General features: G+C 59.1%; 1 protein-coding gene across 1 annotated transcript; it reads right to left on the bottom strand.

The window, feature by feature from the left end:
* Positions 1-59: 59 nt before the first annotated feature.
* PLEKHG4 (pleckstrin homology and RhoGEF domain containing G4) lies at positions 60-16,757 on the bottom strand. The gene is made up of 23 exons (XM_029051098.1): positions 16,701-16,757; positions 16,441-16,638; positions 14,091-15,582; positions 13,773-13,901; positions 13,389-13,512; positions 13,199-13,295; positions 12,528-12,602; positions 12,219-12,335; positions 11,814-11,912; positions 11,212-11,360; positions 10,828-10,966; positions 8,120-8,233; positions 7,541-7,732; positions 5,731-6,371; positions 5,088-5,334; positions 4,481-4,570; positions 4,067-4,345; positions 3,253-3,423; positions 2,516-2,693; positions 2,113-2,229; positions 1,737-1,973; positions 1,390-1,556; positions 60-1,074 (listed from the first exon to the last, which is right to left on the bottom strand). The coding sequence occupies exons 1-23, from the start codon at positions 16,755-16,757 to the stop codon at positions 1,069-1,071; spliced, it is 5,115 nt and encodes a 1,704-aa protein (XP_028906931.1). The 3' UTR covers positions 60-1,068.
* Positions 16,758-18,386: the final 1,629 nt, after the last annotated feature.

Genomic DNA, 18,386 nt, shown 5'->3' with positions numbered 1-18,386 from the left:
CTCCTCCCCTCTCCCACCCCTAACCTCTAGAGAGAAGGATCAGTCTGAAACACATCTCATCCAAGGAGAAAAAAAAAACATTTATTGCTGGGCTCGTTAGCCCAAACAGGCCCTATCAGGGCAAGATAGGTCAAGGAAGAAGGCCCCCAGGAACCCAGAAGGAAGAGTAACCTCAACCTGGCCCTTCCGCTTACCCAGAACCCCCCTCGGAGACTCCACCCTTCTCTTCCTTTCCTCCCCTAAGGGAGGAAAAGGCAAAGAAAATGGAATGGTAATGCAACAGAAAAAAAGAGAAACACTGTGAGAAGGGGTCCCCAGGAGCACCTGAGAAACCTGGGCAGGGCAGGAACTGGAGTCTTTGGGAGTGGGACTGGGAGGCAGGGCTGCATCACAGAGTGAGGGCTTAAGCTAGGATCCAGAGGTAAGGCTGTGGCTCCCTTCCCGGGGGGCAAGAACTGACTTCAGGTCAGCAGGGAGAAGGGTCTGTCAGCCAACCAGGTCCTGGCCAGCTGCCCACTGCCAGTGACTACTAGGAGTACGCCGCTCCCTGCCCCACTTAGAAACTCAATACTCTTCTCTTCTGCTCTAAGTAGAGGTGGGGCTGGACTTCTCTGCCTGCCTATTGGCTGATGGACAGGCTCTCTGACCTGGGGAGCTCTCATTCCCCCAACTTCCCCAGCACACGTCTTCGGTCCCAGAGCAGGGCCCACAAGTGTGTCCTCTCCCTCTCCCTTCCCTCCCCATACTCGGTGACAGTGAAATGGACCCTCCCCAGCAGGGATGGACAGTGAAATGGACCCTCCCCAGCAGGGATGGAGCTCCGGGGCCACCTGGCTGCTCAAAACATCAAAAACAGGACATCAAAACAGGACAAACAAGAGCAACAGCGAAACAAGCAGTGGAGAAACATTTTGCCGTAGGGCAGGGAAATCAGAGGGGAGTGGGCACCTTTCCTAGGCTGGGACACCCTGCCCCCACAGCAGAGCAGATCTTGGGAGGGGGCTCCTTTCTGCAAGGCCACCGGCAGCCAGGACCCAGGATTCCTATTTAAGCCAGCAGAGGCCAAGTTCACACCTGCAACAGTCCCAGGCACTGTCACGACCACATCCTTGGCCTCCATCCCCAATCCCTCCCTCTGCTGTTCTCCATCAGCAGCCCTCACATAGGAGCCAGGTTGGCTTCTTGCAACGGCCCCCAGGAACAACGATGGGTGTTCCCGGGGCCCCTGGGCCTGGCAAGGGACTTGGCCCTTGTTAAGGAGTCCTCTGTGGAGCTCCGAGGCCCTGGAGAGTGGGGGGGCCGAGGGGAGGGGGGAGGGCCTGGAGCAGGGAAGTCTGGGACTGGGAAGGGGGAGAAGTGTCCCGGAGAGGGCAGCCTGGGGATTCTCACCGCAGAGATGTACTGGCTGTGGCTGCAGGAAGATCTGCTCTCCGGCTGGGAGGTCAGCTGCTCCTCACAGCTGCTGCCCAAGGGCAGGCCAGGCACACAGCTGCTGTCAGAGCCAGTGGAACCACTGGCTGATGGGGACTGGGATGAAATCTCAAAGCCCTCAAGAGCTGGGGCGGGGGGGAGGGGGGTTGGAGGAGAGCAAAGTGGAGAGATTTGAGGTCAACGTGGGCACAGGCTGGCTCCACGCCTCACCCCACCCCACCCCCACCCCCACCCCCAACTCCCGGCCTATTCCCCACAATTCCTCCCCCGACCATTTCCCACTCCCCGCTCCCAGAGGTACACACTCAGGGAGGGTTGACCGCCAATCTCTGTCGCAGGCTCCGTCTCATCCTCCTCCAGGCAGGCAGTGGAGCAGAGGGGACGCCCGAGTGCCAGGAGGGCAGGGTCTCCGCTCAGATGGAGGTTAAGGGGCCCCAGGAGGGAGCAGGAGGATGGACTGGTGGGCAGAGAGGATGGGGCTCCAGGGTAAGGGCTGGAGTGATCAAACAGGGACACCGCAATGGATGCCCTTGTCCGTGGACCTGGAAATGATATGGTACCCTATAGTTCAGGCCCTCCTGGGTGGGCAGGAGGCAGGGAGCGGGGGGCAGGAGGAGGGGAAGAGGGCTCTCTCGTTTCCCTCTCTGCCCACCGATCTTAGCCCACCAACTGCCCCCTCACCTCGGCCCTTCATGATGTAGTCTACGGACCGGTCATTGATGGCCGCCTCGCTGGGTGTGATGTCCAGGAAGGGCTTGTTTCCCACGCCCATGGACATCATCTCGGCCATTCGCAGCTCTGGGGGAGGAGGAAGGGGCCATCTTGGGGCTAGGCTGGGAATGCCGGCACTAGGCCTGTTGTGGATTCAGGGCATCGGGCTCAATGAGGGAAATGTGGTGAGTGTGGATTTTAGGGGCCTTCACCGAAGGTGACAGGGAAAGGAAGAAGGCTCCTTGAGGAGAGGGAGTGGGTCTACTGACCCTCCAGCACTCTCCCAGGTGCTTAGTCCTGTGTTCTGCACAGAGTAAATACTCAATAAATACCACTCATCGACTGACTGATTGAGCGACAGGGAGGCAGGTACCTTTGTTGCGGACGGCCTGCCTCCAGAGGAGACTGGAGATGTCCATGGTCCAGGCCTGCTTGATGTCGGCACTGGCTGCCTGCAGCACAAATGTGTCGCTGGCTTTGCGGCGGCGGAACCAGATTTCGAAGCGCAGGCCGCTGTCCCCCGCACTCTCCGTCAGACCAATGTCGGCCGTCTACAGAGATAGGATGGGGGGAGGGGGGGTCCAGGCCGGCGGGGGAGGAGTGGGGGGCGGAGCAGTGGTTAGAGATGGAATCCCAAGGGACAGAGTAGAGGGATAGAGGCGGAGACCTGGGTTCTCATCCTGGCTCCATTGCTTGGGCTGCTGTGTGATTTTGGACAAGTCACTGAACTTCCCTGGGCCTGTTTCCTCATCTGTATAATGGAGGTAAAAATACCTGTTCTCCCTCCCCTCTTAGCTTGTGAGTCCCAGGCAGGACAAGGCCCGTGCCTGAACTACTTATTTCTATCCCAATGCTTAATCCAGTGCTTGGCCCATGGTGAGCACTGACCAAACACCACAGTGGTTATTATTAAAGGCCTAGCCACAGATGAGGGCAGGGTCTTGGGCCCTAAACTGTAAGCCCATTGTGGGCAGGGAATGTGACTGTTATACTGTACCTTCCCAAGTGCTTAATACAGTGCTTTGCACACAGTAAGTACTCAATAAATACAGCTGATTGATTGTTTGGGTCAGGAACGCCAAGACAGGACTAGGGCTGGAAGGTTCTCACCTTGAAAGAACGCTTGTAGGCAAAGGCTTCAGTGCCCGCTGGGGCGCGGCGTGGTTTGCTAAAGAGCACGAGCTCCTCAAAGAGGAAGACCCGACGTCGGCACTTCCGGCGGCCCCCCCAGATGGTGAACTCATCCTGGCGCAGCAGCTGCCCCTGCTCTTTCAGGTTCACCTGCCGGGGCCAGGCCCAAGGTTGGTCAGCCGTAGGCTTACGGCCACCACTGCCAGGGAGTGGAAAACATCTGCCCTGACAATTTTCTACCACCCTCCCCCCCACCCCACCAGGGTCAGGAAAGAAACCAATTCTGCCTGAACTGCTGGGTTCAAGTCAGAGACAGTCTGTCTCAGGTCTCCCCCCTGCCCTGGGGGTGTCCAGCAGGCCCCGTAAATCCAGACTGTTCTACATCCAGGGCCCAAGCAAGGGCTTTAAGGAGACCAAGCAGTTTGAGGATACCCCAGGGATCCTGGTGGTTGTTCTAAAGGCTCGAGAATGCTCCAGAGTTCTTGGGCCCAGAGAGACGCCCAAGAGGGCCAAGGAATCTGCCCAGACCAGATTGGAAAGTTGATGGGTTCTCAACACCACAGGAGCATATCCCTGAGGTACGTTTCTGTGTCGCAGGCTGGTCCATTCCGAGGGAGCCCAGGGAGCCAATCTTCTCTGGGTGCTCGGGGGCCTGAGCCCCTCAGTTGGAACCATCCCAGGGACAGTGGGCTCATCCTGGTCTTTGCCATCGTGCTGCTGATGGTGCTTGTTTACCCTTCCTCCCTCTCTCCTTCCCTTCCTTCCTCCCTCTCCTCCTCTCCCAGTGACTCACGTCACAGCCACTGATGGCATCCATAGCCAGTAGGTCATTGCCATGACGTAACTGGAATCGGACGAGGTCGTGGGCAGCCTGCAGAGTGGCCAGTTTATCCTTGCATCCCCAGACGGACTTAGGCCCTGCCCCTGCCTCGGGCTCCAGCCCCTGCTCTCGTCCCTCTCCGCAGGCCCGGGCCAGCTCTCGCAACAGCAGCGCATACTTGCTCATGCGTTGAATTGGCTTCAACAGGTAAGAGGCCAAGTCCAAGCGGTCCCCGAGCTGTTGCTGCTTTTTCTGGGGACGTGGCGGGAAATTAACGAGTCAGGGTGCTGGAGGAAGCACCCTCGCCCCTCCTCCCTCCACAATGCTCCAGGACCCGCCCCATCCGACCCTCACCCCCCAGCCACCCTGCCCACCAGGCAAAGGTACCTTGAAGAAGGCATTGCCATGACTGGCCATCAGCACATCTGACTTGGGTTTGTTCTTAGTGTACAGCGCATACATCCCAAACTGCTCCCGCTGTGGACACAGATGGACAGGGTGAGACCCTGGGACGAATCAGGACGTTGCCACCTCAACCACCCCTCTCATCCCAACCGCTGATGGAAAGAGGAAGAGTGCAGAGGTTGGGGCGGAGGTTGGGGCTGAGGTAGTTGGGGAGGGAGGAATCGGGAAGGGGAAGGGAGAGGAAGTGAAAGGAGTGGTGGGGTGGGTGGGGAAGGTCAGAAGTGGCCAGATGGTTGCCTGGGGTGAGATCTGTTGCCGAATTGTACTTTCCAAGCACTTAGTACAGTGCTCTGCACACAGTAAGCGCTCAATAAATACGACTGAATGAATGAATGAATGAATGGGACACGCTGGCACGCTCACATGGTGCAAGAAAGAGGGGTGAAGCCCAGTTAGGACTGACTGCTGGGCAGAGTCAGGATGGAGCCCTTAGGCAGCCCAGAAAACATGGGCACTGTGCAGAGGGTCCTGAGCGCTGGGCTGGGTCCAAGGGAGGACAGGCTAAGGGGGAGATGGGGAGGGGCCTTACGTGACGCAGGAAGGCATTGGCGACTCGCAGGGGATGCTGAGCGCAGCTCTCCAGCTCCCGCAGGAAGAAGTTGCGGTGGAAATCGCTCAGTTTCTCCAGATTGCCAAAGAGGCGGGCACGCTGGCCCCGCAGTGGCTGGGGCAGGTCTGGCCGCTCCAGTTCAGGCACGTAGTTCCTCACCGTGTACTCCAGGGCTGACACGTACTCCCGTTCCGTTGCCACCATCTCCTCCATAATCAGCTGAAGCCTAGGCAGGGACAGAGGTACACAGAGGGGACAGGTGGGCATGGGGACGCCTGGAAGATACTGGAGAACAGGGGGCGAAGGGGCAACCAGGAGCATGGGGCCACAGGGGTCAGAGGGCCAGTGCACCGCCAGGTGGTGGAAGTGGTGAGCCGGTAAGTCGTTGGCTTGCCGTTTCCCTCCCTGGGCTCAGTGGCTGTCCCACCTGCAGCTCCCCTAAAGGATCGGGCCCACTCTCGGTAGGGTCCTCGGTCCTGGGGAGGATCACTTGGCCCAGCTAGAACCCAGCAAGATCCAGAAGGACCCGGTTCAAACCAAACCAAATCGTTTCCCGCCCGCCCCTCACCTCCCCAGCCAGGCGGAAATCGGCAGTCTCACGTGGTTCTGTTGCCGATTTTACCTGCCAGGGTTCTTGGCCTTGGAAGTGGTGCCCCCGGGCAGCGCCCTGTGGGTGTCAGGAGGCTCAGAGTGGGGTGGACGAGCCAGCCGGGTGGTGCTGACCTCCAACCCCCGGATGGTGACCCCCACGTTGCCATGATGGACGGGCTCACTCAAAGTCCGATGACATCTGCCCTGGGGCTTCTCCCTCAGTGCCAGCTCGAAGCTCTGTGTCTTCTTTAAGGGCAATTTCCCTGGGCACCATGGAACCCCAGCTGAGCCGGTGAACTGGCTCTCCTTGCCCTCCCCCCCCAGGAGGCAGGAAATGGAGCCCATAGAGCTGTTGCTGCTGCTGCTGCTGCTGCCACCACCACTGTGGGGATCCCCATGGAGCCTGTCACTCTTGGGCAGGACCTGCTGGGCTATGAGTGCTGCCTCCACCGCCACCTGGGTGTCCTGGCACTTTGTCCAGGCAACATGGCATTGCTGGAGGGCACGCCCAGAACCCAGCTGGCCGGCCAGTGCTTCCATCTCGTGGAAGTGAGCCGGGCCAGGGGTGGGGCGCTGGGCACCCTGTCCAGCTAACAGCTCCGATGTAGATCCAGGATCCTCCCCGCTGAGCCCGGCAAGGACCCTCTGGCCCTCCTGTGCCCATGCCAGTGCCTGCAATGCCAGAGAGGTGGGCATCAGGGGTGGGTCTGGATTCCTGGGGGGAACCCTCGCCCTTCCCTCCCTTTCCCTCCCCCTACACCCGCACCCTCCGAGCCCCATGCCCCACTGCCAAGTGAAAGGCAGAGAGGCCCAGAGACAGAGAGGGACACCCGTCGTTACAGCTCCCGCACACGGTCTACCCCCAACCTTTTGAAGACGGGACCAACGATCACCCCAACACTATGCCCTGCTGCCCTAGCCCCATTCTCTGATCCCCTCCTGCCTGCCCCCCCACCTCTCCCACACTCTGAAGACATTTGCTGTTCGGGGCTTCTGAACCGGTCCTAGATGGAGAGGCGTGTGAGTCTCTCCCATGCCCTGGGCCCTATGGGGGAGGGAGGCAGGGGGAAGCACGGGAGGGCAGGTTGAACTGCGAGAGAAGGAGGCAGGAACTCCCTCCTTCAGGCCTCCCCTAAACATCCTAAATGCCTGTTCTCCCTCCTACTTAGACTGGGAGCCCTATGTGGGACCTTAAACATCTTCTAGCTATACCGGAGCTTAGTACAGTGCTTGGCACAGAGTAAGCGCTTAATAAGTACCACAACTATTACTATTAGTATTGTTACCATCCCCCCTAGACAGGGCCTCTCTAGACCCGCACGAGCCAGCACCCAAGGGACGCCAGACACCCACCCCACCCTAAGGCACAGTGCTCGATCTCTGCCCACCAGACCGGCTACTTTGTCATCTCGGGAGTACTCACCGAACAGAGAGGGGTGGAGAGGCTGGAGGGATTGGCAGAATAGCTGCCCACCTAGCAGGTGGAAGGCAGCAGCACTACGGAACTCAGGGAGCTGAGAGGCCCAATGGGAGGGGACTGAGGAGTCTGTCCACCCCACAGGAAGAGGGGAGGAGAAGGGCTGGAAGGGGCAGACACAGTGTGGAACTGCCTCTTTAGCATTCCAATAGCAGACTGGGGAGAGGGGAAGTGGGGAAAGGGCTCGGATCCAGAGAGGGAGAGGGAGATTTTCAAAGACCAAGGAACCAAAGACTGAGCCATAGTTACTTGTGCCCCTCTCTTTCCCTGGACCTACTGCATGTCCCCAGGGTGAGGTGGGCTCTGGGGACTGAGTGGGTGGGCGGGGTGGGCGGGCACAGTCCTAGGTCCTTTCCTCACTCACCTGGTCCAGGAGGTGGAAGAACCGCACTGCGTCTCCTAGTCGCTGCCTTTGCTGATTCAAGGCCCCCATAAAGTCACTCTGCTGTGCCCGCAGAGAGAGGAGATGGGCTCCAGGGACCCCCAACTCACCGAGCTCGCTTGTTTCCCACTTAGACAGTTGGGCCAGGGCTGCCTCAGCTGGGCCACAGTGTTTCTGTGAGGGAGAGGGTGAGGGAAAGGGTGAGGGCCAGGGACAGGATGAGGGCAAGGGGAGTTTTAGACCCACTCTTTTTCCTCTCCCTGCACTCGCCCCAGTATACTGTCCACTTCTACATCCCGCCCTTTGGCCTCTACCCTGCCGGACTCACTCAGCTGCCAAGGGATGGACACTGGGATAAGTGCCAACTTGCTGTTTGGTGCCCGGCCCCCATCCCACCTCACCACCAGGTGACCCGAGGGTCTCAACACCCTCTATACCCCACTGCTCCCCAGCCCCTTCCTCACCCCCTCCTTACCCCACCTGACCGAGTTCCCTCCCCCAACCTGGTGGGTCTCTTCCCTCTGCCTCCCTGCTGACTTGATTTGGTCCTTTGCCCCCTACCTGAGCAGCCCGGTCCAGCTCCCAGAAGGTGTCCTGGGCTTTCAGCAGCATCTCCTCATCCCTGGGCAGCTTGTCCAGCCACGGCCGGCCCACCTGCTCTATCCAGGAGCTCACCTGATGGGAGGCAGGAGAGCTGTGGTGGGTCTGGGGGAGCAGGTAGGAGGACAAGGAGCCGAAGGAGTCCCAGCGGGGAGCACTGAAGCAAATGGGATGGGCCCTTGTGGAACAGGGAAGCAGGGTGGACAACACCTGGGGCTGGTTGGGTACAGGTTTCTGGCTAGGGTAATGGGATAGGCCAGGCTGAGGGCTGACCCCACCCCCACAAAAGGCCACTTGTTCTTCTGGCCTCTCGAGCCCAAAAATGGCTCCCTGGACACTGGGTGGCTCTGCAGGTGGGCATCTGGGGAACAGCACCAAGCAACTCCAGAGATGTGGGCATTTGTCCAGTGGCCTGTGGACCCTTTTCCACTGAGGGTAGTGAAGGGTACAGGAAATAGCCAGGTGGCTTGGAAGGAGGTTGGGGGAGAGCTGGGACTAGCCAAGAGGGATGATTGAGGAATGGGACCATTCACCCATCTCCCTAAGACTCCCATCCTGACTACTGCATCAGACTGACCTCCCTGCCTCCAGCCTCTGCCCCCTCCAGTCCATACTTCACTCTGCTGCTTGGATCAGTTTTCTAAAAAATCATAATGCGCAACCTCCCCACTCCTCCAAGATCCTCAGAGGTGCCCATCCATCTCCACATCACGCAGAAACTCCTCACCACTGGCTTTAAACCACCCAATTAGCTCTCCTTTTCTTACCTAACCTCACTCCTCTCCCACTACAATCCAGGCCACACACTTTGCTGCTCTAACAACCTACTCTCTCTCTGCCTTGATCTCATTTCTCTCACTGCCCACCCCTTGTTCATGCCCCCCTCCTGCCTAGAACGCCCTCCACCTTCACATATGACAGCCCGTCACTCTCGCCATCTTCAAAGCCCTACTAAAATCACATCTCCTCCAGGATGCCTTTTCTAACCTCTCATCTCCCCACCCTATTCTCCCTCCCTTCTGCCTCGACTATGAACTTTTTAAAAACTGTATCTGTTAAGAGCTTGGCGCCGTACTGAATGCTAAGGTAGATGCAAGCCAATCAGGTTGTACACAGTCCGGGTCCCCCATGGGGCTCACAGCCTTAATTCCCATTTTACAGATGAGGTAACCAAGGCACAGAGAAGTTAAGTGACTCATCTAAAGTCACACTGCACACAAGTGGTGGAGCTGGGATTAGAGGCACTTAAAGCACTTAAATCCACGGCAACCAGAAGGTTACTCTAGCTCCTTGAGGGTGGAGATCATGCCTATTAATTCCATTGTACTCTCCGAAGCACTTAGTACAGTGCTTTGTCCAGAATAAACACTCAATAAACACTACTGATCGACTGATAAAGGATTCACAAAGAGCAGGATTCCAAGGGGCAGGCTTTAATACAGGAACAGGCCTGTCATCCTTCAAAATCCTTCTAAAATCACATCACCTCCGGAAAGCCTTCCCTGACTAATCCTCTCATCCCCCCACCTTATTTTCCTTCCCCACTGTGTCACCTATGTACTTGAGTCCTTACCCTCCTAATCACTTATACTCACCCCACCCCATCCCCACAGCTCTTAGATACATGCCTTTATATTCACTTGCCTCCTGTACCTGGAGTTGCTTGGTTCTGTTCCCCAGCTGCTCACCTGCAGAGCCACCAGGTGTCCAGGGAGACATTTTGGGGCTTGAGAGGCCAGAAGAACAAGTGGCCTTTTGGGAAGTGGGGGTGCGAGGGGGGGTGTCAGACCTCAGCCTGGCCTATCCCACTGCTCAGGCTAGAAACCTATATCCAATGGGCCCCAGGTCTTGTCCACCCTGCCTCCCTGTTCCAATTACACTGAAAACTCCTTTAGAACAGGGATCGCATCTACCAACTCCGGGACTCTTCCAAGTGCTTCGTACAGGGCTCTGCACACAGTAAGTGCCCAGTAAGTGGTCAAAAGAAGCAGTGTGGCCTAGTGGAAAGAGGAGTCAGAGGACCAGGGTTCTAATTCCAGCTCTGCCACTTGTCTGCTGGGTGACTTTGGCCAAGTCACCTCAATTCTCTGAGACTCAGTTACCTCATCTGTAAAATGGGAATTAAGATTGTGAGCCCCATGTGGGATATGGACTGTGTCCAACCTGATTAGCTGCTTGGAGAAGCAGCGTGGCTCAGTGGAAAGGGCACGGGCTTTGGAGTCAGGGCTCATGAGTTCGAATCCCAGCTCTGCCACTTGTCAGCTGTGTGACTGTGGGCAAGTCACTTCACTTCTCTGGGCCTCAGTTCCCTCATCTGTAAAATGGGGATGAAGACTGTGAGCCCCACGTGGGACATCCTGATTCCCCTGTGTCTACCCCAGCGCTTAGAACAGTGCTCGGCACATAGTAAGCGCTTAACAAATACCAACATTATTAACATTATTATTATTAGCTTCTATCTACCCCAGTGCTTAATACAGTGCCTGGAACACAGTAAGCACTTAACAAATACCATTTTAAAAAATGAGTATCACTGGTTAATTAACTGATTGACTGAGAGCTCTGTCCTGTGTGTGGCCTGGCATCCGGGATGTTTGTCCAGCCTCTTGGGGAGAAGCCAACTGAGCCAGGACCCCAAGGAAGGGGCCCTGTCGGGGAAGGCAACCTACCTCAGCCAACGCGCCCGCCTGCTCTCCCAGCTTCTGTGCCAGCTCCAGTGCCCGCAGGCGTCGATTGCAGAGTGTAACTAGTTGGTGCAGCAGCACGTCCACCTGGCCATACAGCTGGGTAGCCATGTCCACCGCTGACCTGGCACACAGCAGGCAGGGCCGTTTCATAGGAAGCCTGACCCCGACCCGGACCCCGCCACTCAGTCCCAGCAGAGAGGCCCCCAGGCTGGGGACCAAACAGGGAAAGCCCAGAAACTTGGAAGGTGAAAGAGCAAAGAGTGAGGCCCAGAGAAGCTGAAGTCCAACTAATCACACACCTCCTCCATGTGCCTCCCCATGTTTCCACTCCCTCCTCCCACTATGTGGTACCACCCCGGGTTCCACCTGTAGTCTGGGCTCTGGGTTAGAGCGGGATGCCCCCATTTCAGTCGGGCCAATGTGGCACCACCCTCCTTCTGCAGCTGCCCAAGCCGAGGATCTTCCAGCACCCTCTGTATCAGCGCCTGGGGACCCAACGGCGGCTGGCCCGTTGCCTGGAGATGGACAGAGGACCCAGCTGGGGGAATGGACGCAAGGCTACTGGGATAATCAGATGCGAGGGTACGGGGGGAAGGGGTAAAGGGCACCCTGGAGAGTAGACCTCCTTTTGTTTGGTGGGGGGCAGGGGAGCAGTTTAACCCCACATCCCTAGGATGGCCACAGCTAGCTCAGTCTGGTCCCTGAGCCCCAGCCTCCTTGCCAGATTTTAGTGTGCCTGGAGATTCCCTCCTGGGCCGGCCAGGTTCACAGCCCCGCTTCCTTCCCCGGACTCCTTGGCATTTCACTCCCTCGACCGGCTCTCCGGGAGATTGTGGAGGCAGCAGGAGCCTGGAGCCTTTAGGCAACACCACTCTAGGTCAAGGTTTCCATCCCGGCTGCTACCTGCTTCTTCACCTTACAGGGTGAGAGGGAGGGGGGGGGCGCGGGGATCAGACGGGCACACTCACCCCCGGCCCCTCCGGTTCCGGTGCAGCGGCCACAGCCTTGATGGTACTTTGGAGGAGAGCACAGACATCCTGGCAGCTCTGCAGCAGGCTCTCCAAGCACTGGGGATGTGGAGCAGAGCAGGTGCTGGGCCTCCCAACCCTCACCGCCCCTCCCCACCTCCTGGGCTTGGCCAGGGGCTTCCCTCTGGCTGATGAATGCCCAGGAAGGGGTCTGCTCGGAAGGGCAGGGGGAGCATTCCCTAGCTCTGCCTTCTCCCCACTCTCCTTTCACTCCACATCCTCTAGACCCCAGCGGTGTTCATCATCCCTGGGCACAGAAGGGGTGCCTGCCATCCCACTGTCCCCCAAGAGATCTTTTGGGCTTTGAGCAGGGGCCGCCCCTCCCACCCACCCTCCTCCACTGACCGTGCGGAAGTGAAGCCAGGCATCGTGGTCATAGGGGAGGGACCCATCCAGCTCTAAGGGCAGCTGGGGGCCAGGGATGAAGTGGAGCAGGGCCCGGCAGGATGGGACCACCTCCAGCTGGAAGTGGAGAGAGAGGTTAAGTGTGGCACCGGAGACGGCAGCGGTGGTGGCGGTGGTAGCGGGCCGGTGCCAGCGCCAGGGCCTGGAGGGCAGGTCTGGGTCAATGTCCCCGTGGTGGAATCGTAAGCACCAATCCCACAGTGCCCATCCTCTTCCCACACCTGGTCCCAGCCCCTGCTCCCTGGGTACCTGCAGGCCACGGGGCTTGTCCCCCTGCATCACGCCCAGAAGCAGCACCTTGTGCACACAGCCAGCTTTCATCTCCTGCAAAACAGCACCTCACTTCTCAGCCCTGGTTCTTCCCCATTCCTTTTTGTTTCAACCCCGTCAACCCCTGGCCTGTCCTGCCACCACCAGGTCCCTACGCTCCCTCATCAGGCCCCACCCCACATTTGCCAGCCAACCCCCTACTTCATCAGTGCCCATCCCAGCCCACTCCCATCAGTTCCTAGCAAATTCCACATCACCCCCACCCTGTCAGCCTGGGCAGCGAGGACATGAAGAATTAGAGAGGGTGAGAGAGGAGCCAGCCCAGCCCCACTGCTTGCCCAACACCACCCCAAGTCTCAGCAGAGACCCAGATCCGGCAATTCTGGGCTCCCATACCTAGAACCTCAAGAGACAGCCAGAGTCTCACGAGACAGAGGCAGGGAACAATCAGAGAGGTCAGAAGAGGGTGAGGGGGAAAGAAGGGCCAAGGGGCTTGGAAACAGGGGAGGCTCAGGAGTCCCGGGCAGGGGGCAGGGTGGGAGTTGGAGGTATGCAGGTCAGGGTATACCTTGGGGGATGGGGGGTTGGGGTGGGGGCTTGGGGGATGGGGACTTGGAGGCCTGAGGGGAGCAAAGTTGGGTATGGCTGACCTGAAGGAGCCCAAGCGCAGAAAAGAAGGTGGAGCCAGGTGGGCAGCAGCGGCGGAAATCCATCAGCACAGTCAGCCCCAGCTCCTGCACCTCTGGCCTGGGGCAAAGGAAGGAGGGGGGGAGGATTGGGATCTGTCCCCTGTCCCTCCCCAACCAACCACGGCCCCTCCCTCCCTCCTCTCGCCGCCACCTGGGGATGCTATACAGGTAGAGGAGCAGGCGGGCCAGTTGATGGGCACTGCAGTGAGGGCTGCTCCAGGCAGGGCTGTGCCCAGAGATGAGCACCACGGCACGGCCACTCTTGTCCCGGGTCCCTGTGGGGAGGCAACCCTCAGTGACCCTACTACTCCCATGATCTCTCGTTCACCCTACTATCTACTCCCCCACAGCCTCTCTCCCATCCTTCTCTCAACCCCCCTCAACTTCCCATCCCCATTCATTGCCCACCCCCGACTCCCATCCACCCCCACCCCAAACACACATACAGACACTGCCCTCATTCCCTTCTCCAGGCTCTGTGGCCCACACTGTCCTGGTGCCCACCTGATCCCACCCCTAAGTCCTCTCCCTATACCTGGCAGAGTGGCAACTCTGCTGGCCAGCAGGTCGGCAGGCAGGTCCCGGGCCATGATGGGCACGGTTGAGGAGGAGCTGTCAAGGGTTGGAAACTCTGCCTGCTCACTCGGCCCGCTTGGGCAGGCTCCTGAGAAAGAGTTCCAAGTGCTCAGCCCTGTGGGCCCAACTTATGTCTGTAGCTCCTTCCCTGCCCCTGACTCCTGCCCCAACAACCTCTCTCTGCCCCGTCCCTGTTCCTGACTCCTGCCCCCACCCACCTCTCTCTGCAGACCTTGTATTTCTGAACACAATATAGCCCGGCCTTACACCCTGTTACCTGGGAAAGTGGGTGTTTCACACACTGCCTTCTGCTCTGGATCATCAAAGTTCCTGGGAAGTTGGGTGGAGCAGCTTCCGGCTCCAGATGGGATCAGGGGACACATGTCTGGGCTCTCCGACTCCCGGGCTGCACTACCAGGGTTCACACCCACGTTGTCCTGTCCTCTCTGCTGCTTGCGCCCAGGACTGTTGGAGTCTCTCCATGATGGGGGTCCCACAGGCTGGCAGAGTCCGGCCCCCTCCCTGTCCTCCTCTCTGTTCTGGGCCAGGGGCCTACTTGGTTCGACCAGTTGGGGATCGGTGTGTTGTGAGACAGCTGGCAGGGCCCGTCCTAGCTGATCTGTGCTACCCAAGGCCCCCTCACCTGACGAGTCACCCGTCCCATCTGAGGGCAGTGCCATCACCAGGGTAGGCTGGCTCGGCTTCTCCAATTCTCCGAACTCTGCTACTCTTCCGGATCCTGACAATCTGTTGGGGTCTCTGGGGTCGAGGCGGTCTCTCTGCCCAGAGGGTGGGTTGGAGGGGTTTATGTACAACAGTTCCTGCTGCCCGGTCCCTTGGGGTGCTCCGGAATGGGCTTCTGCTGGACCTGCTGGGCCACAGGCCTCATGGGCAGAGGCTTCAAGGCTTCGGGGAGGGATAGTGTGGGTGGGGGCGATGGCGGCGGCTCTGGAGGGTGGCAGACTGCCCTTGGGGCTCTCCTCAGTATCACTGAGGCTGCACAGGGCAAACCTCTGGTCCACAGCATGGCCACAAGTGCCTAGAGGCCCCGCTCTAGGAGCATCGGCATCCCGGCTGCCCTCGGGGTCCCGCCCATCCTCCTTTCCCAGAGGCCGTGACATTTCAGCTCTGCTGTCTACCATTGGGGTCTCAGTGGTAGTGGATATCAGGGGTCCCCCTTGCTGGATGGATTCCTTAGAGCCTCCTTGGCTCCCCAGACCAGGGCCAGAACTGGGAAGGGGTTGGGTGGGGCTTTTCAGAGTCCCTGAGGCAGAGTCCCTGTCTGCGTCTGGGAGAGACTGGGGGCTGGAGGAACTGGGGGCAGGAAGGGACATGACTGCACCTACAGCAGTGCCAGGGGAGATTCTGGGTGTCTCTACCAGGTGCCTCCCTGGCTCATCCAAGAAGCAGGGCTTCAGCACCTCTTCCCAGGGCACCCGTAGCACCTGCCCATCAGGTACTGCCAGCAGGCAAGAGTGCAGGGCCCCTGCCCCTGGTGCCCGCCCTGCGTTGAGTGAACCCAGCCAAGGACCTGTGAAGACAGCAGAGTACGTAGCCTCGGGCAACGGCAACTGACGGGCCCCGTGCCCACTGGGTGCCAAGCAAGTGAGCACGAGGCGAGGTCGGCGACGCAGAAAGGGAACCAACTGCAGGTAGAAATCACCTGGGCGCAGCAGACGCCAGTCCAATGAGGCCAGCTGCACCACCACCTGCTCTCCAAGGCACAGTGGCCAGCCGGCATGTGCAAAGAGCCGGCCCTGGTACTGACCCTGGAGGAAAGGACGGGGGGGAGGGGTTAGTTCTCAGATGGGGAGTTGGGCGACGGGGCTGTCAGGAGAGTCCCTGGGAGTCATCCCTCACACTTGACGTGTGCTCCAGCGAGACCCCTGTCTGGTTTTTCCCCCGTCCTCCCCTCATCCACAGGTCCACCAGCCTTCATGCCCACCCAAGACCTTACATAGGGCTTTGTGTATTAGGGTTAGGGGTGGGAAATCCATCTGATTTACTAGTAAAATGGGACTGGGTGAGGGGTTTTAAATCTAGGGTTAGGCCTGATAACAATAAGTGCGGTACTAGTTAAGTGCTTACTACGTGCCAAGCGCTGTACTTAACGCCAGGGTAGGTACACTCTAATAAGCAGATCGGCCAAAGTCCCTGTCCTGCATGAGGCTCACGGTCCGAGGGGAAAAGAGAAGTGGTATTTCAACTCCGTTTTACAGATGAAGCAACCGATGACGAGAGAAGTGAAGTGACTTGCCCAAGTTCCCCCAGCAAGCAAGAGGCAACGTCGGGATGGGAACCCAGGTCCTCTGACTCCCAAGCCCGGGCTCTTCCCACGAGACTTCCCACGTTGGGATCGACATGAGACTTTAGGATGAGAGCCGGGGTGAGGGTCTGAGCGAGGATTACGGTGAGGGTGAGAAACGGCACCATCGTCAGGGTTAGGTGTGGGGTTTTGACCAGGGCCGGGTTTGGTTTAGACCTAGATCTGGGTCTAACCTAATGGTCTGTAGGATTGGGGCAGAAGTACCGCAACCCCCGCCACCCCGCCACCCCACCCGGGGCTTATATAAGGCAGGGTTTCAGGCCTCGGTCGTCATGCCTTCTCTGCGCCCTCGGGGACTCACACAAGCGTGCTGCTGGATGAACTGTAGGACGCGCCCACCAGGCACCAGGAAGTCCAGCAAATAGCGCAGCCCGTCTCCTGCGTAGGCCCGCTCCACCACAGCCAGCACCTGGCCCAGCAGTACGGCCGCCGAGGCCTCCCACGGCGGGTACAGGGCCGCCAGGGTAGCCTGGACGCAGCTGTCCACGGAGCCCCACTCCTGGGGACCAGCAGGTTGAGAAGAGAGGTGAGGAGCCCCGACGGGCCCACCCTCAGGCCTACCCCCAGGCCCCCCTGCTCCTCCTCCTCCTCCTCCTCCCAGTTTAGCTCTCGTTCCATGCTGCCCCCAACAGGCGGGAGGAGAACACTGCACCGCGACGGTTGCCCGCCCAACCGACTCTACCGAGCTTTCTCCGGACCAGCCCCGAAGACCGTTAATAATAACGATCATACTACTACTAATATATAATGTAATAATATACTAATAATGGTATTCGTTAAGCGCTCACTATGTGCCAAGCACTGTTCTAAGCGCTGGGGTAGCTACAAGGTAATCCGGGGCGGGGGGCGGTTGGCAGTCTTAATCCCCATTTCCCAGATGAGGTCACCGAGGCCCAGAGAAGTGAAGTGACCGGCCCAAGGTCACACAGCAGACAGGTAGGGGAGCCGGGATTAGAACCCACGAGCCCTGACTCCCAGGCCCGTACTCTTTCCACGAAGCCACGCTCCTTCCCATGGTGGGTGGGGGAGGGGGGAGGGCACCACAGGGCCGGGGTGTGAGGGAGGACCCGCCTGATCCCAGATTTACCCGCTTGCTAAATCGTCTCAGGGACTGAGCCACCCGGACCGCGTGCGCTAATGAATCAGGGCAATTACAAAGGTTCCCGAAGCTGGGAGCGGAACTGAGGCCCCGGATTGGGCACTGCCTGGAACCAGCTAGCAGGGGATGGGCGGAGGGAGGGAGGGCCTTGCCCGAGGGGCGGAAATTTCCCGAAGGAGGCGGGGCCGACTGCTCCCCGATTTGGGGAAGATGGGAACTGCTACGAGAGGAGTCTTGGGCCTAACTCCCAGACTGCCCCCTGCCCACGCACACACCCCGCCCCCCGAATTTGGTCCTCTCTGCCGACGGATGGGGGAGAGGAAAGGGGTATTGGTGCCCAGCAGAACCTACCCGGGGACAGGGAGGGAGGACTCTACTTCTGCACCCGCAGTGTACCCCGATTCATAGCATACCCTGAGGGCTCGGCCTTCCCTAATCCCCCCCCCCACCGTTCCCCATCTCTCTTTCCCCCCCACACCCTCCCGCCGCCCCAGGCTCCACCGCATTGTTCACCAAACATCAAAGGTGGGCGGGGGGGGGGGGGGGGAGGACACAACATGAAAGAGGCATTGTGTAGGGGGGAGGGCGGGGAAGAGGGGATCAGCACACGTCCCCTCCCCCATCCCCATAGAGCACAGAAGGGATAAGGAGACACTGGAGGGAAGCAGCTGATCCAGCCCCTTTCCATCCCCAACGCCCCCCCTCCAGCCAGGAGGGCAGCACCTAGGGTCAACTTGGGCACCAGTCTGTCAGGATAGCCCCAGGGTCAGATCCCTAACCCAAATCCTCACCCCACAGATGGACTATAAACCAGTCTCAGCCTCGACTTTTCTGGAACTCAGTTTTTCACTCCAACCTCCAGGAGGGCTGGGTTGGAGTAAGAAGGAGGCAGAGGCCCCTGGCCTCTCTCCCTGGCCCAGGACATAAATTCACTCCCTCCTTCCCCAGCCTTATTCTCTCCTTCAGCCTCTTTTCCAGTCTCTCTTTCAGCCTTCCCCTGGCCTCTCCCACTAGTCTTCCTCTCTCCCACCAACCTCCCTCCTCTGGCTTTTCCCTACTGCTTCCCCCATCTTCCTCACAGGCTTCCTTCTCTGACCTTCCTCCCACGCTAGCCTTGCCCTTGATCTTCCCCACCAGCCTCTCTTCCA

The sequence above is a fragment of the Ornithorhynchus anatinus genome, chromosome X1, assembly GCF_004115215.2.
Source record: "Ornithorhynchus anatinus isolate Pmale09 chromosome X1, mOrnAna1.pri.v4, whole genome shotgun sequence".
In the NCBI taxonomy this organism is placed as follows: domain Eukaryota; kingdom Metazoa; phylum Chordata; class Mammalia; order Monotremata; family Ornithorhynchidae; genus Ornithorhynchus; species Ornithorhynchus anatinus.
Note: the sequence above shows the minus strand (reverse complement) of the source record. Positions and strands in the feature narration are given on the sequence as shown.

What these genes read in the sequence shown, in the direction of transcription:
- PLEKHG4 (XM_029051098.1), bottom strand. Translation starts at nt 16,757, where the DNA reads ATGGAACGAGAGCTAAACTGGGAGGAGGAGGAGGAGGAGGAGCAGGGG. An exon ending in CCTGGCTTCACTTCCGCACG is followed by an intron (nt 11,913 to 12,218) that starts GTCAGTGGAGGA and finishes CCACATCCCCAG; the next exon opens with TGCTTGGAGAGCCTGCTGCA. An exon ending in TCTTCCACCTCCTGGACCAG is followed by an intron (nt 6,372 to 7,540) that starts GTGAGTGAGGAA and finishes CTGGCATTGCAG; the next exon opens with GCACTGGCATGGGCACAGGA.